This window comes from Apteryx rowi, unplaced genomic scaffold (assembly GCF_003343035.1).
Source record: "Apteryx rowi isolate R43461 unplaced genomic scaffold, aptRow1 scaffold_118, whole genome shotgun sequence".
Taxonomy (NCBI): Eukaryota; Metazoa; Chordata; class Aves; order Apterygiformes; family Apterygidae; genus Apteryx; species Apteryx rowi.
In genome coordinates, this window is record NW_020447397.1 from 2,022,368 (window position 1) to 2,039,058 (window position 16,691).

The 16,691-nt window shown below is 38.5% G+C and overlaps 1 protein-coding gene across 3 annotated transcripts in view; it reads right to left on the reverse strand.

Annotated features, from left to right (window-relative positions):
- Positions 1–16,691, reverse strand: part of SYNE1 (spectrin repeat containing nuclear envelope protein 1) — a 105,754-nt gene that overhangs the window by 17,489 nt on the left and 71,574 nt on the right. For all 3 annotated transcript variants that reach the window (XM_026083583.1, XM_026083594.1, XM_026083603.1), the window contains 7 exons: positions 14,037–14,199; positions 10,046–10,233; positions 7,599–7,749; positions 4,073–4,255; positions 3,514–3,651; positions 2,593–2,784; positions 1,367–1,697 (listed from right to left, as the gene is read on the reverse strand). In XM_026083583.1, the coding sequence (XP_025939368.1) occupies positions 1,367–1,697; positions 2,593–2,784; positions 3,514–3,651; positions 4,073–4,255; positions 7,599–7,749; positions 10,046–10,233; positions 14,037–14,199 (1,346 nt within the window). The remainder of the gene's footprint in view (positions 1–1,366; positions 1,698–2,592; positions 2,785–3,513; positions 3,652–4,072; positions 4,256–7,598; positions 7,750–10,045; positions 10,234–14,036; positions 14,200–16,691) is intronic.

Consider the following 16,691-nt stretch of genomic DNA (forward strand, 5'->3'; position numbering starts at 1 on the left):
TAAGTAATAATTCAAGCTGTGGCTGTGAAAAAAATGTAAATATGAAAATTAGGTTTTGCTCACTATCTTTTCCATCTGCCTTATTCATTAGGAACCACTCTTCTCTCAGAGAAGTAACAAAACATTGAGTCCTGTTAAGGGACTCCAGAGAATAGATGCCAATTTTAGCAAAGTACTGGTCAGCTTAGTCTAGTTAGCCAAGGTGGGAGGGCATCTTAGACAATATTTTAAACTTCATTGTTTCATCCATGCATCTAATAATACCTTTAAGCATAATAGTAAAKCAGGATGCTTTTACATTTACATGCCAATGCCATCGCATAAGAAATATTTATTTTGTAAGTTGTGAAAAGCATAGCAGATGCTAAGAGAAGAAAAAGATGTTATGCTTGTGCACTGTGGTATTTGCATCTGGCTGTACTTAGTCTTTTTTGATGCCTACCAGAGATATTTCTGAGTGTGTTTTCTGTGAGTATTACATAGGCCTCAAGAGTTTCAGGGATCTCTACATCTGAAAAAATAAAAGCACAGTCTAAGTTGACAGCTCAGCAATGGCTGTCTCCTCACAGAAGGAGTCCTTTTCCTTGGATGGAATATATAAATGGTTCTAATAGCAATATCCCTTTTGGAGAAGTAAAAAGGATGAAGAGTGAAACACAGAGAGCCTGCTAAAAAAAGCCGTAAAATCAAAGCAAACCTGACTCTTCTCAGAACAAAGCAATGACCTGAAAACTAAAAGACAGCCATGAGATCAGAGTATGATATACCAGTAAGTCTTCCTGCAGAATAAGCTGCATTTGGGCACTTCCACTCACTAAGATTTATTACACAAAGCATACACACTTAAAAAGGATTTCCATCTTCCTAGGAGAGCAAGACGTGAGATCCTACCTCAGGCTAAACTCACAGTTGCCAGAACACTGGAGTCTTGCCTGGGTAAGGAATGAGTTAAGATTTACTTAAGCACTTCATGATTTGGTCTCGTTTGTGGGTCTAATCTCCCCCTGAATTTCTTCATTCAGTTGTTTCATGCTTCTTGCTGTATCCAGTATAGTTTCTTCTAGTCAGGACAATGCATTAGGCATTACTGCTACAGATGACATATCCCATCTGGCAGACCGCAGGCAGAGAGACACAGCCAATTCCCTGTCATATCACATATGCCTCTGTGATATTCCAAGGCTGCAGTCATCCAGGAATCTCCAGCACTTTTTCTAAGGCCAGAAGGCCAGTGGGATCACTTAGGGAAAGCTATTTCAGATCTTCAGGGGCTATTTAAAATATTTTTCCATGAGCTCCTTGGCAAAGTGGTCATGCAAGCAACATTTTACTGAGAGAGAACAGGACACACATTTTGCCACCGTACCTGCTACACCAGCTGCTCCTCCAAGGTAGAAGTCTTTGTCTTGTCCTTCTTCTTCTTCAGAGTGCAGTGCCCGTGAAACAGCTGTTTCCAGGTCTCGACTGAGGTCATAGTCATGATCCCACTCCAGGGGGATGGAGTCCATGCTTGCAGGGGTATCCCGCCCTGATCGCTCGCTTCTCACAGGCTGGGTGAGGGGCAGCAAGTGGTTGGAGGAAGGGTGTGGGGAGAGAATGCTGTCCGCAGATTTGTCATGCCAGTGTATGTCAGAGAGATCTGCTGATTCATCCAGATCCACCTCTCTGTCAGAGAGGTCATGATCGTCATCAGTCAGCTAGAAGTGTAACGCAAACAGAACCGATCAATGCAACGTGCAGAAGCACTGCATGCTCAACTGGGGTCAATGAAATAAAAGTGCCACTAGATAACAGTGAAACTGATGGGCTTTCCATTTTGTACCCTTCTTTCACACTTCTCTTTCCTTATTTTCAGATGCAGTAAAAAAATCCAAATAACAGAACAAACAAGAATATTTGTAATGTCAGCTTAACCTAATTGCTTAAGGCACTGCATAGTCTCACATCAAGCAAATGTCTCCAGACTTTTTACTGATGCCACTTGCAATGCAGACAATGAGTTAGAGAAACCTATGGAAGCAAACCACAGGAAGCATAAGTGACCTTTATCGTGATTATATTCTTTCACACCATGAAAAACCTGTGTTTTGCTCCTTTCCTCCAGTAGGATTTGAGCTACCCCAAAACATTTTGCTCTCAGATCTTTGGATGTGTGTTCAGTTCCAGAGACAAGTATCTGACAGTTCTGTAAGGGGAGAATCACTTTAGCATTTTTGTTTTTTAAGTAAAACAGAACTCAATAATCTGTTAATGAAACTATCTGACAGAGCAGGGAGATGTGCTTATCACTAGTACTGCACTGCCACCCTTATTAACAAAGTTTATAAATCCCCAATTTGCAAAGATTTGCATGATGATTTACTAAGATTCTAGATCTGGTGAGTTTGCTCCCTCAATGGGACATAAATAGCATGTAATGAAGGGAGGCAGATGGTCAAGGTTGTAACAAAATTAAAACCACAGATTTTTTGGAAAGTTTCAGAAGTTTCATATTAGTGCACTCCAACATCTTTCTGTCTCCTAATTCTCACATTTGTAAAATGGCAATAAAAGAAACAAACAAAAAATACACATGTATGGAAGTTTACACACAGGAAGGCGGATCAGTTTCTTGTGGTAGCGTTCCACACGACCAAAGACCTCTTGACAGTAACGACGCAGCTCATCTAGTTCTTCTTCAATGACAGCTGCATCCATGGGCTCACTTTTCTCAATTAGTTGCTCACCCTGCACAATTATCTGCTCAATTTTGTTGTTGTTCAGTGAAATTTCTTGCTGGAAAGCCTGTATAAAAAAGCCAAAGCTTTATTAATGAAATCAATATTAAAACAATTTAAGTTATCAAGGATGCAAGTCCTAGCATTTTTCAGCAAGAATGATGTGGGTAACAAACAGGGATGGTTCCAAATATTCTGGCAAGAGCAATAATCAGAAAACAAATTTAGCATTCCTTAACCAGCCTTTCTAGTAAAAAACAGTGATACTTGATGGTTTACCATCTCATTCCTCACTTGTTATATTTGGAAAGAAAACCATTCTCTAAACAAGCCATGCCTATGACCAAATGTCTACAATGGACAAAGATGCTAAAGCTAACATGCTGGAATTTTGGATAACATTATGTGTTTCACATTTCACCTTTTCCTCTCCAAATAATGCATTTCTTTTGATGCAGAAATGGTTGACAAATATAGAAACTGTTATGTGTTGGGATAGCGGAGGCTTGACATTAATAGTTTTTATTGAGATTTCCTTTGATAATCAGGGAATGGAGACTATCACCCCTGCTTTCTGAAAATTTGTCACAGCACAAAGCTCTCTACTCTGGCAGAAAAGGACCTTTTGAAACCTAGCATATCCTAAAAGTTCTGAGGGTAAAGTCTCAGTCTGCAAGTAAGAGATTGTTTCAGGCTGCATTTTTGCATAATGTTTCTTATATTCTTCCCCTCCCCCATTAGTATTTTCATCCCTTCTCTCCTCCCTCCTCCTTTCTCTATGCGATTATCTTTTTACCTTAAGTTGCTTTATCTTTGCTTGGACATCGCACTCTGAGAAATGCTCAATGTTGGTCAGCTGCAGGTCCATCTCTGTTAGCCATACCAGGATGCTGTCACGTGCTGTCTCAAATTCCTCACGCTGGCCAATAAAATGCTGGGGGAAAAGAATGAGGGGCATGAAATGATCAGCCAACCCCCAAAAGAATAGAAATAGTGGTTCTCTGAAGAAACAGTTTTCATGTCCTTCAAATCTAATCTGAAGTCAGTACACCTTCTTCTTTCATCTCCTCCATGCTTTCTAAGGTTCCCTTTTCATTAACACTGTCTCCAGCTGCAACTAGCAGATCTGTGAAAGTTATCTTCTAAGAAGGACGGTGTTTGAGATCACTGGGCATGTCCTTACAAATTTCATATTTTGACTACATCAGATAAAGTGAGCAGATAAGCTCCCTTCTGCTTCCAAATGTAGGAAATCCCCTCAAGAAACTGCAAGCATATTGAAGCTGAAGCTCCTGGACTACTGTCATTCATAAACTATAGCAGTGAAAGCAAAGGGTTTGAAAATGGAAAAATACTTTTAGTCTGCGCAGGATGGAAGTAACTCGCTTTTGTAGGTTGTCCCATCTCTGGTTTCCTTCATGGACCATCTGCTTGAGGCTGCAATCAGAGTCAGTGCGGTTCTCTCGGGCCAAGCGGCGATACTGTTTATTAATCAGTTCCAGCTGAGTCAGACTTTCATGCACCTGTCTCTGGAAAGCCTAGAAGAGGATCAATAAAAGATACCATCAGACTTATACCTACTGAAATCAGGAAACATATGCAGCCTCTCCCTGTATCTTGATTCTACTTCTACACTCAGACCTGTGTTAGCTGATCTTTTGGGGATAAATAGACTCCAGGAGGGATGTAGACACCTATTAAGGGTTATCTGATTGAAAGGCTCCCTTCTGACTAGAATGAGCCAAAAAAAAAAAAAAAGTTTACAAAACTAACATAGTTAAGTGACATACTGCAACAAGAATACCTGTTATAATGACTAAAAACATCCCCAAAAAGAGAGAATGGTCTTTCTGCTCAATCTTATGTCCTTGTATTTGAGAATGGGAACAAAACAATGAACTATGAAACCAATTAAAAAAAGAAAAAAAAAGAAAAGGAAGTCAAGATTCCTGTGGTTTCACTGGATTTCCTTGCATACTGAGTCTGCTATAGTACAAACATTGAGTAGATTTAAGAAATTGAATTGCTTATTCTGAGATTTCCAGAAAAATGTGAAAAATGGTGTTGAAGGAATCATCCCTTTATCTTTGGTATACTGGTATACAAGTAAGTTTTAGCTTAACAAAATATTCATGGAAAGAAAATTTCACTAATATCCATACCAATTTACGTGTGGGCAAGTGTCTGTGCCACGCTCTTTCAGTGCCTCCTCTATTGTTACAAAAGCCTCAGCCATTCAACTGGAGAGCAGAAACAATAAGTAGCTTAGCCCATCAGTTTAATGCTGTGACTAGCAATCACAAAGCAAGGTAGAGAAAGCATGTTGTAAGGGAGTTCACTGAATTAATCTCTTCAAAAAATTTATTTCTGAACCATTTTTCAAAAAGAACTTGTTTTTATGTTGTCACAGGAACAGACAAACAAGCAATCAAACAAAAAAGACTTTTAACCAGATCTCTCTATAATATGTAAGTAATACAAGGCTGAACAGTTTTTGGCTCCCATTGTAGTTCTGCAAATTTGCTCTCTCATATTGCTCACAACATAAATAAACAAACAATTCCTCCCAAAACTAGACGCTACCCTTGATAAGGAATGGAGGAGTGTGGTAGACAGCACACTTCTGTATAGAAATTATTATTAAAATATCAGCAAATAAGATTTCTATACAAACACTATATACTATTCATATTGTGCTAGTCAAAGTTAAAAATGAAATAAGCACATTTCTGTGACAAGACCAGAGACAAAATAAAAGAGCCCGTTTGAAAAAAGGAAAAGATCAAAGCCTGCAGGATCCTCTCAGTAGAACTATTCTCTGTTTTAATGCCAGTTAAATTGGGGACAGGGCAACCAACAAGGAACAATCAGGTTTGCAACTGGAATGAAATCCTCAGCAGAACTGACTTCAGTTAAAATTGCACAGGGAAAAAAAAGAGAGGGGGAATTCTCAAATCAAATGCACAAATATGACTTTATATTTGCTAGGAACATGAATCTACAAGTGTGCCATTTTACAGTTGTTGTTTCACCTGTTACCAAGCCTTGTCCAGCAAAAGAACAGTTGCACATTTGTTTTCCACTTTTTCAGTTCAGCTACACAGGAATTCATTTTTTGCCTTCCTCCCTGTAAGCTCTCTTCACTTCTCTGTACTACTGGAGAGGACAGTTTTTTGATATGTACAGTGAAGTCAATACCTCCACACTCAGTAAGAGAAAGGCTCTAACACAGTTTGCTGTTCTCAATTATTTTTTTAATCCAACTGAGAATATAGAGCGGAATATAAAATTAGAAAAAAAAATGTTTAGTTAAAACAGAAAACTACTAAACCACTTCAGTTAGTATGCATAGTTAGCTGTAACTTTACAATGAATTCGGTGAATTCCACTGAATTTGAACACAAGAGCAGTCGTGATTTCTGTCCCTGCTTTTTGGTAGTTGTAGAAACTATGTACTACTGTCCTCCCTCCCTTCCTCCCTCCCATCTCCCCCCCAAAAAAGAAAAGCAGAACCAAACTACATGCAAAGCAGCCTCTGGAAAGGCTGCTAAACTGTTCTCTTTACAGCTAGTTCTGTTGACTCTGTGTAGGCAGTAAAAATTCCATGAGCCTGCAGGAAAGGGAAGGTCAGCATGAAAAGCAAGAAAGCACATTCAGTGAAACAGACTTTGGGCAAAGTCAGGTCAGCTCTGAAAATCAAAGACAGCCAAGATATTTTTGGTACTGTTTTCCACACAGTAACTTGCTGAACAGGAGATCAGATCCTGATCACTGGATGAAGGGACAAGGGGAAGAAGGTCTGAGATGGCGTATTCATGGCCAGGAAGCAAACATCAATATTCTATGGCAGTTTTCTACCTCGCCCTAATTAAGAAGTCTGGTAGTGTTAACAATAAAACCTGGCCAGTACATTCAGAAATGTCAATGTCAATAATAAAATCTGACTCTGGCTGAGGTGTTCCAAAGCTTTGCAGTTTATTTTTTTGATTTAGTTGTTAGACCAAAAAGGATTAACTGGTCTTAGACATTGTTTAAAATTTGCAGTTCTTCTTCACAGCATATACTTTATAGCATCTGACTCTTTACAAAGTTCTCTAAACAATGCCCATGACTAGTTCTCTTTCTTTAGAATTAATTTTCTCTTTCATCTTGATATTTTCCTTGCAAATCTGAAGTTGAGCAGAAGATATTCAACTCTGACTGACCACACAAGGAGGGTGTGTGTGCATTCTACACACACATATCCCATTGTAATTATGTGACTAGCATCACACACACACAAACATAATGGGTTTAGTAATGTGCTGTTAAGCATTGACTGAAGTGACAACTTGTCAATTTTCAAACATACACTTAACTTTTAAGTTGGGGGGACACCATGTGGACATATAATAGCACTTGCACATACATGCATTTCAAGGATCAGGTTCTAAAATGGGGATATTGTGCATAATACAGAAAAAGGTAAAGGGATGGTTTCAGAGTATTACAGAGAGAAATAAAGGGATGAAATCACAGCAAAAGCAAAAACATGTGACTTGCATATGAAGGGATATGTGCTCAAGAGAGACTTATAAATGTTATGGAGTACCTACTCACTGGGCATATTTAAAAGCTGCAGAAGGAAAAAAAAACCTGAGAAATGTAACTTTGGTGAACAAATGGCATGTGAGAATGGATTGACTTATTAGTGTTTTCAGTTTCTACCTTCCACTGCTCCTTTGTCCTTAAAAACCTGCCACTGAAAGCAGCTGCAGAATCATCAACTCCAATATATTAATACAGTGTCTCTGATGAGTGACTTATGTATGGGAAGGAAGAACAGCAGCTGGCTGCTGTAATGTGATCAGTAGATATTAAATTTCAAGTATTATAAGTCACCTCAAATTTCTTTAGTTCTTCCTTAGCAACTGTGTAAAGCACACCAGAGGAGCTTGGGAAAGCAGCTGTCCTTTCAGAGGTTTTTAGCCAGTCTTCAAATCTAGAGTAGTCATCCAAAAACTTTTGCCATAGACGCCACGTCTCTTCAATTCTGCAATAGATAATGGAAAATTAGGGAATGCTCGGACTGAAGGCCAGCTGACCTACCATAGTTTAACTTATCATCTGCAATAGTGGACCAGCACTGCACCAAACAATAACTGGCTCTTAATCCAAGTCAGACAGCAGGGTTGATAAACAGACAACAGAAAAGGCTGGCTCATTCCAGATTGAGCTGGAATAAGATGATGGCAATTTTTTAAAGCGTGCTGCAAATCTAATTTTGAAATCAGTATAAAAGGAACATTATAAGCATGCAATAGGAGCTCTAAAAATCTGAGTGTAAGAAATGCAGTCCAGTATAGGTAGCTAAGCAAATATTTTAGAGATGAGAAATTCCATGCTACCTGCAGCTACAGAACCTTTTCTTACAGAAAACTAAAGATGCTGCAGCATACATTTTAAAGTTCTCAGTCATCATTCTGCATTGCAAAGTGACATGAACATTTTTTTTGTATTCACCAACAAGTAGTAAAATGCTATCTCTCAATAAAATTTTTTATAAAAAAAAAATAGTCCAACTTTTCTCTTTATATAAACCATTCGACTTCAGTTGTTTATGTGAAAATAAAGGTTGACTCTCGATTCTGAAATCAAATTGACTAAATACTGAGACTGCGAAATCCCAGAAATTTCAACACCACTTCATTCAAAACAATGTTATTTTATTTGTGGCAGACTGTATTATAGCAGGACTTTGTCTTTTAAATACAGAAGACATTTTCCCAAAGCTTAGACATGTAGGTCTGAAAGGCACCTGATCCACTCAGTACTTTGAAGCAAAATTTATACTTTATTGATGATATACTGTCAAATCTAATCTAATGATAAGGATCTCACTGGCATACTAATACTTTGTTCCAGGGCTTAAGCTGTCTGTAAATCTGAAAGTTTTTCTGTGGATGATTGTTTCTAGTACAATAAAAATCTAAAATATTAATAGCTCAATTAGTTTACTGATACAAATCAATTAATAGCATAATGTGTCTACAAGAAAGTAAAATAGAAACCACTTCAATGCACTGTTTCACATTAACTTAAAGTAATTCTGAATTCATTCACTGGAGACAAAGATATGATGAGCCTGTATATTTTTGAGACATAATGTGTCAAAGATAGAAATTATAGGAAATATTTATGTTTATAAAAATCACAATAGCAATAGTATAAAATTATTTAAATACAGAAGTATAGAAAGCTGTGGATATAAATCAGCACAATTTATAAGCAATAAATTATATGCCTAAGGTTAAGAAAACCTTTCCTAGATACATCCTTAAGAACATCCCACAAAACCAAAGGTCATATAAAATTTAACACAGCCTTTTGAAGAGTTGTATACTTTACTTGCAGTTCTTATATAACTGCTTAAACATCATAGAAATCAGATTCATAACTTAAAAAGATACAGAAAAAATCTCCATAAATACAGGAGTTCAATCAGCTACTTGAACATGTATTACTGGTCAACACAGAGTATACAGCACTGGCCCAAGGTAGCCTCATTTTTCTGGCTATAAAATTAAGCCATGCTATCCTAGATGCAGATAGAAAATAATTGAGCTTTGTCTTCTCATTGTGTTGCTACATTTCCATGCAGGATTTCCAGACAATCTTCTGGATATAATGGGCATGCAGTGTACAGATGGTCTGAGCATGAGCAGTAAATCTAACTACACTCAAGATGCTCAGGTGCAACTGCCCACACTCACTCAGCAAAGCTAAGGTGGGCAGACTAGGAAATTATAGATAAGTGTTCAAAGTCTTAAAATTTTTCAGAATCAAAAATTTCAGACATAAGAGAAACTGTTTAGGAACATCAGGGGCATAAAAGCCCTAACATCCGGAATAACATTTCACTCATTCAATAATTTAGTTTCCTCATCAGTCTCAGTGCTTCTAGGCTAAACCTAAGTGTTTCAACTTTCCCTTTTAGGTCACGTTTTCTAAAACTTTTGGAGTTACTGCTTTCCTCCGAACTTTCTCCAGTTTCTCCCTCATTAATTCTATGAAGCACCATGAACTCTTGTTCCATCTAAAGCCTCAGGGGAGTAGAATGTGATAATTGACATCCGTACCTTGTATTTATTAATTATTGCATTTATTAATGCAACCCAAAAATTTATTTTCTTTCTTCTGTAGCATGATAACTATTGTGTTTTATTTAATGTATGATCTTTTCTGGCCATAAGACCCATTACTTCAGTACTGCAGTCCTATCACATACTTCCCATGCTGTATTTTTGCCTGTGGAAAGAAATATTTGTTTGCAGGCATTGCAGACTTACTTAAGCCGCCTTTCCATTGACATTGCACAAATGTTCCTCCACCTTCTGTCCAGATTCCGCGTGGCCTGCTGGATAGAGTCACACTCTGCTTCTGTGGCACAGGCATCGCAGTCGTGAAGAAGCACTTCACACAGATTGAGAACAGAGGCCACTCCAGTGCTGTGCTTCTCTATGTCCCTCTGAAGTTCCTGCAGTTCAAGAAATCAATTCTTAAGAGAAATTGCAAAACATGCATACATCCAAAAGCATTTCTCTTTTATTTATTCAAAACAAAATTTAATGAGGTTACAAACAGGAAAAAAACATCAAATGAATATGTATTAAGAGATTGCATCTGCACAAGTGGTGTTGCAATGTTACCAACAAGGCTAGGAGAATGTGGCAGCATGCACAGCTCCCCCAGGACCTATGAACACCAGAACATCACCTGGTATAAACTGTCAGAGCTCTACACATTCAGCTGAGGATCTTTCACATCCATTTAATCAAAATCACCACTAAATGGTGGAATTGTCCCCCGCCCTTTCTCATTATCACAGAGGATGTAAAGAAGAAGTTAGGAAGAGAAATGTGTCAAGAAAAAATGTCCTTCTCTACTGCAGGCATTTGGCAAAGGTACCCTTCCTGAGCCTACTCTTCCCCACATGAGCTAGCTGCATAGTGGCACATTCAGCATGAGGTCAGCAGTGGCACACGTCCAACAGTGCATCTTCAGTAGGAGATTGTTCTTCCTTCAGTTTTCCAATTTTACAATGTTTTCATTCGAAATGGAAAGGGAGACTCAGAACAGCTGAAGAAAACTCACATTATCTTAGCACTTATCATGTGTGCTCAGTATTATTTCTCAAGTCAGTTTCTTGGTTGATATGGCTTATTCTGCACTGATGCCAATGTCTCATCTTGAAATAACATTTCAGCTTCTGTTTTGAACTACAGGTTCAAACACAGAAAAACCACAAAAGTAACTGGCTGTTTCTTTTGGAAAAGTGCAAGGAAAAGAAAACCTGCTTGACTTCTGACTACATTTGCAATGAATCATCAGAATATTAGACGGACAAATTAGGATGGACACACACATGGTTAAGGCAACATAATTCCAATAGTGACAGAGAAGTATTAACGTCACTGCACAAAAAAGTGAGAGATTACATCCAGAACATTATGTTCACTTCTAGTTCAGGTAAAGAGAAGAGCTATTAGGATTATCAGAGATGTGGAAGTTTATTTAGGAGAGCAAGAACTTGGATAGTTTAAGGCTGAGTAGAGATAAACTACTCTTTATAATTTTATTAGTGAAATAAAGGATGGCACACAAGAGAAAGTACAGTGTCAAAAAGGGAAGAACAAGTATGAATTGGCCATAGGTCTACATAAGTTTAAGCTGCAACTAGAGGAACTTTTCTAACAATTAGCAATATGAAGTTCCTGCCTTCCAGCAGGAAATGAGATCTAAATCCACTGAGTGGAAAACCACAGTATTTGCTTCTTCAGCACTGGCTGAAGAAGTACTTCCACTTGCCTGCAAAGTACTGTCTTTCATCACGATGTCCAAGTGCTTCTTTCTCCCCATCCTGAGATATTATATAAGGGTGGGTACTATAAATAGATGCAATATTCTGTGAAACGCACTCCAAACAGCTATGAGACTTGAAGTTAAGCAAATTCAGGTAACACAATCTCCTCTTTACTATTTTGGAGTAGAGCGGTAATGAGAACTGCAAAGCTGGTAGTCCAGAGGATTCCTCAGGACTAAACTCTTCTATCACCTACAGAATCTTTCTATGAGTGATGTCTACAATGCTTTTTCTCCACAGCCTTGTATTTCTTTCCTAACTTCTTTAACTTTCCATATTTATTACAGAACAATTAGCCTTTTGGTTAGTTCACACAAGGAGCATCGCTTTTATGCACTGCTGTCTCCCACATACAGCTTTTCTTCTTGATCATCCCCAAAACAAATACTATTTTTTCACATTTCAAGTCGTAGTAGATTTAGAAAGTAAATAAATAAGTAATCCTTGAAATGCAGCTTGCCATGCTAGGAAAATGCTGCGGTGAGGTTACAGTAACTTCCCCAGGATATCCAGCTTTAACTGTCTCTTTAATTTCATTACAGAGAACAGCAACTGCAGAGCTGATTCTTGGCTGATGTGCCAGAAGTAGATGATGCTTGAAGTTACAGAAATGGGATTTGGCCCTCCTCTTTCACAATATTATATTTTTAATGTAATCTTGCATATAAAGAATCAATAGCATTATGAGCAGGGAAGATAACATGGCCTCTGTGGAAGACCAAACAGGGAAAAGAACATAAGAACATTAACAGGGAAGAAAAAAAGGGGGATGAAATATTTGAGAAAGTGGTCAACATACTGGTGTTTTGAGCTGCAGTGAATAGCGATATAGCCTGGTAGTCATAAAAATACTGGTTTCCATACATTAAATGTTTGCTTGTTTGTTTTATTGACCATGGCCTGTAGCATTATCAAAATCAAATCACTATAATATTTCCAAACATGGTATCCTCCCGGGATAAAGTTCATCTCTATTTTTCACCTTTGGAGCTCCAGTGAAATTGCTTACACTTCCAGAGAGTATCACTGCATTCTGTCACTGCATGGGAACCACTATGAGGAAAGATCAGAAAACAGAGACACACCAGTCTCCATGCCCAGAACACATCTCATAAGGAGGGTCTGTAACAAATTGTGGAGTGCCTGCATAGGGATACTACCAAAAAATCTCAAGTATCTAGTTTACTGCTAGCAATATTTAGCCCTACACAGCACTTTAATGCCTCAAAAACACACATTAGTGATGCTTCTTGTGTGTTATAAATTATTAACCCTGTGTAAATTGCATATAATAGTTTAATAAACTGTTCTGCACCGCCACATAGCAAATCAGTAGGGGAGACAGAAATAACACTGAAGAGGTTCTTGGGTAAACTGAGTCCCCAGGCTCAGCTTAAAAGATGAAAATGCCAGTTTGTGCACTTTATAAATTAACTAACTATCCCCAAAGCCTCCTGGCACTCCTCTTCCCACGGATTTCTTCCTCCTCTGGAGAGAGTACTCAGGAGGAGAGCATCTAACTCGCCACCAGTGAGGCTAACACTAACACCAGAAAGACATTCTTGCCAAAAAATAACCAATAAGACTGCAACCTGSGATGTAACAGAACAACAGTACTAGCTCTGTGCTTCTAAGCAAAACTACATTGGGCAGATGATGTACGGAGAGCCCATACATTTCTTTCTGCTGCAGGGAACTAATACTTTTCCATAGTCAGTGAGGCATGCACATAATGTAGTAGTGAAGTGGAACAGAAAAAAAAAAGTATAGTATATTTTCTTAGCTGTATTGTTTACTGTAATGCCAAAAACTGCTTGACATACATCATAACATTTATCTGTCCCTTCCAGTGTTGACTGCTTTGTTCTTAGCACTGCATAAAGGCTTTGTGCACTATAAAACAACTGATTTTAACTTCACATGTATAGTTCAGGCATCTTTGCGTGCAAAGTGATTCTCAAACATGTTTACAAGCTGCAAAACAAAACAGAGTTAGAAAGGTTGCTAAAAATAGTCTTTTTCAAGCATGTGCAAAATTTGCAAGATCTAATAGGTGTCAGTTTTGCCTCTGGGAACAGACAATTCAAACAAACAAAACCAAACCTCAAAGGAAAAAAACCAACTGCAATAGCTCATTCAGGTTACATCTCTTGGTGCCTTACCTTACTCAGGAATGTCAAGCAGCTCCTGGTGGATTCGAAGTCGAAGCCAGCAAAAGGCTCTGTAAGTGACACAGTAAGTACCACTTGCCTTGATATTTAAAGATGACTTCTTTGCCTTATGCCCTCTCAGCATTTAGGTGGATATGGACAGCCCTAGGACACTCTTTACTTTGGTTCTCACATCACCATCATGCACCTGATAAGTGTGGCGACCATGTCAAGATTTTTACTCTTCTATCTCATCTTATATTTTACCTGCTGCTCATTTAGCTTCCTTTGTATTTCCTCAGAGTTGCAAGTTTCATAGATGATAGGTTTGGACAGCTCCGACTCAATGTGGGCTAGCCAAGATCTCAGGCTACTCATGTTCTTATCCAGCTGTTGCACTGCAACCAGGGTCTCCTTCAACTTCTTCACCCTGTAAGAGAAAGAAACAGGAGCATGAGTACACCCCGAAGGATAATTTCTCTGTGCGTTTCAGGAGGATTCACACTAGAGAAAGAACTTAGACTGCAAGTTGTGTTCTAAAGTATTCCTTTAATAAGTAACAGAAGTATGTTATATATACAAATAGCGCTGCATTCATAGGCTCTGGTTAAGAAAAATTATGAGCTTATGAATGCCAGACAAAGTTTTCAAAATTTCTGTACCTTTATCAGTTGAAATAAATGTTTATTAGGGGAAAAAAACCCTTTTTTAAAACAAACTCACACACAACAAACCCCCCAAACAATCTGAATAATTTAGTTATTTGACCAACAGAAGGCAAAAGGTCTTCTTAGACCAGAAAAAACTATGAATAGCAGTTAACCAGTATTGGTGGTAGAGTGCACTAGGTGAACTGGGTTTTCTCATCCTTGTGATTTCCAAACATTGAACTACTGTAATGGTGAGATTTGTCCTTGAATAAATAAGTTTTAGTAAAAGAACTCGAACTAAGAACTTAGTGAGAATCCCTGAATCCCAAGGGCTGCTTTAAGCTGCATGTGGTCTTAATGGCCATCAGATCTAAACAGATGAGACTGGAACGTAACTTCATAGTGATTTCTAAACAGTATATTCCTTGTGACCTTACATGCAATAGCAATGGCCAGCATATGGTGTTTAATTCCAGGGAACTTCAGATAAGAGAGAGGGGGAAATCTGACTAACTGTTCACCCAACCCCCAATATTTTTTTCCAGCCTGTCTCAACTGTAAAAATGTCTTGCAGTAATTCCCTTCATTCTACCTCCACGTTACAAAAAATCTGCTAGTGGATTCTGAAATTGTTTCTAATCTTTCCTTCTTCTTTCATGTACCACAGACAATTTTGAGTAATATTCCCTTTCATGCTTCTATTGCTCTCCCACACAAGTGTTTCAATGTCAGAAAGCTTTAAGAGATGAGTGCAGCTGGGAATGCACCAATGAAGCTGGGTTGAGAAATAAGAGATTGCTGGATTTGTCAAACAAACAAAATGTCACCTTATTAACCCATACTTAAAACAAAGCAATGTGCATTTTTCCATAATACTAAACAGCAAATTTATCAAGTATTTCCAAACTCAATGCAGTAGTTGTAACTGGCCATTAAGAATCTAATATGAATGGCCTTTCCTCATGAAAGGAAAATGCAGAGATCTTAACATCAACTTTAAAAACTTTAAGGCTGTTAAATCTTTGAATTTTTCATCTCTTTCCAGATCACAGATGGTCAAACTGTAGCTCATAAGTAGCAAACATGGTTAAGAACAGTTCAAATGCAGCTTCAATGCCAGAGTCCCATGACCAACAGCTGCAGAGTTGCAATCTGAAAAAAATTTGGGTAATCTGAAAATACGGCTATGCAGGGACTCAAGTCAACAGAATCTGCTGAAAGCCTGCCCCACTCCAATTCCCCTTCATCAGGTTAGCCTGAAACACAGCTGTGTGTTTAGCCTTAGAGAAATACTTGGAAARCAATCAGTGTTTGGGGCACCACCCTCTCTCACTACGTGCTATACACGCAATGCTCTGTGTGTTTGGACCAACTGAAACTTGCACGTAGGGTGTGGAAGGTTGGTTATCTCTCTCCTGGACCTCACAGACAGCTTTTCTGTCATTGACATTAATGGCAATATGACTAAAATCCAGCCCCTTCTACACCTGGATTTTCAAGGCTGGATGCTGTCGATCTTTTACATGTGTGCTGGAGCAAGAAAGGGAACAATGAGTCACATCGGCCCTGTGCACATGTAACACTACTCCAGCATTTGCAAGCCCAAGCTGTGGACCAGGATTTTCTTGTTTACAGTTGTACAGTACCCTAACCTCTGTGCTGGATTTTAGCTACATTTTGTCTGCAGCACCTGCACAACTTTGTACAACTGCAAGCCTGCAGCCTGTTGTTTTGAAAATACCCTCTTTGCCTCAGTCAGACTGCATGGGAATGTTTCCCTGCCAGAGCAAAAAATGTCCCAAATAGAGCTGTTTTCAGTGTCATTATCTAAGTTAGTCATGGGAAGGAAAAAAGAAAAAATAACATACTAAAAGAAACCTCCAAACAAAACCAATGTCTGCTACTAAACTTGCCTTCCCCTCAAGGATTGTCGCAATTTGTAAGTATACCTGCATCTAAATTCCTCAAAGAAAAAAAAAATCAAAAAAATGAGGACCCTCTCCCCCTCAAACACACATTTAGGGTTGTCACACTGTTCTCTATTTGTAGAGTCTAACACCACAGGGTAGAAATACAGGTAAATAAATAACTGCTGCTCGGACCACGCTGTAGTTACTATTCTGACTCAACAGCGTGTGCCTCTAGCTACTCTGAAAACATATCTGCAAACAAAAGATAGGTCTAATCCATCACCTCCGACAGTTTTCCTTCTGAGTTTAACCAGGCAGGATGCCTGCACTCTTCACCTCACTGAACATTGTGCCTGTGTACA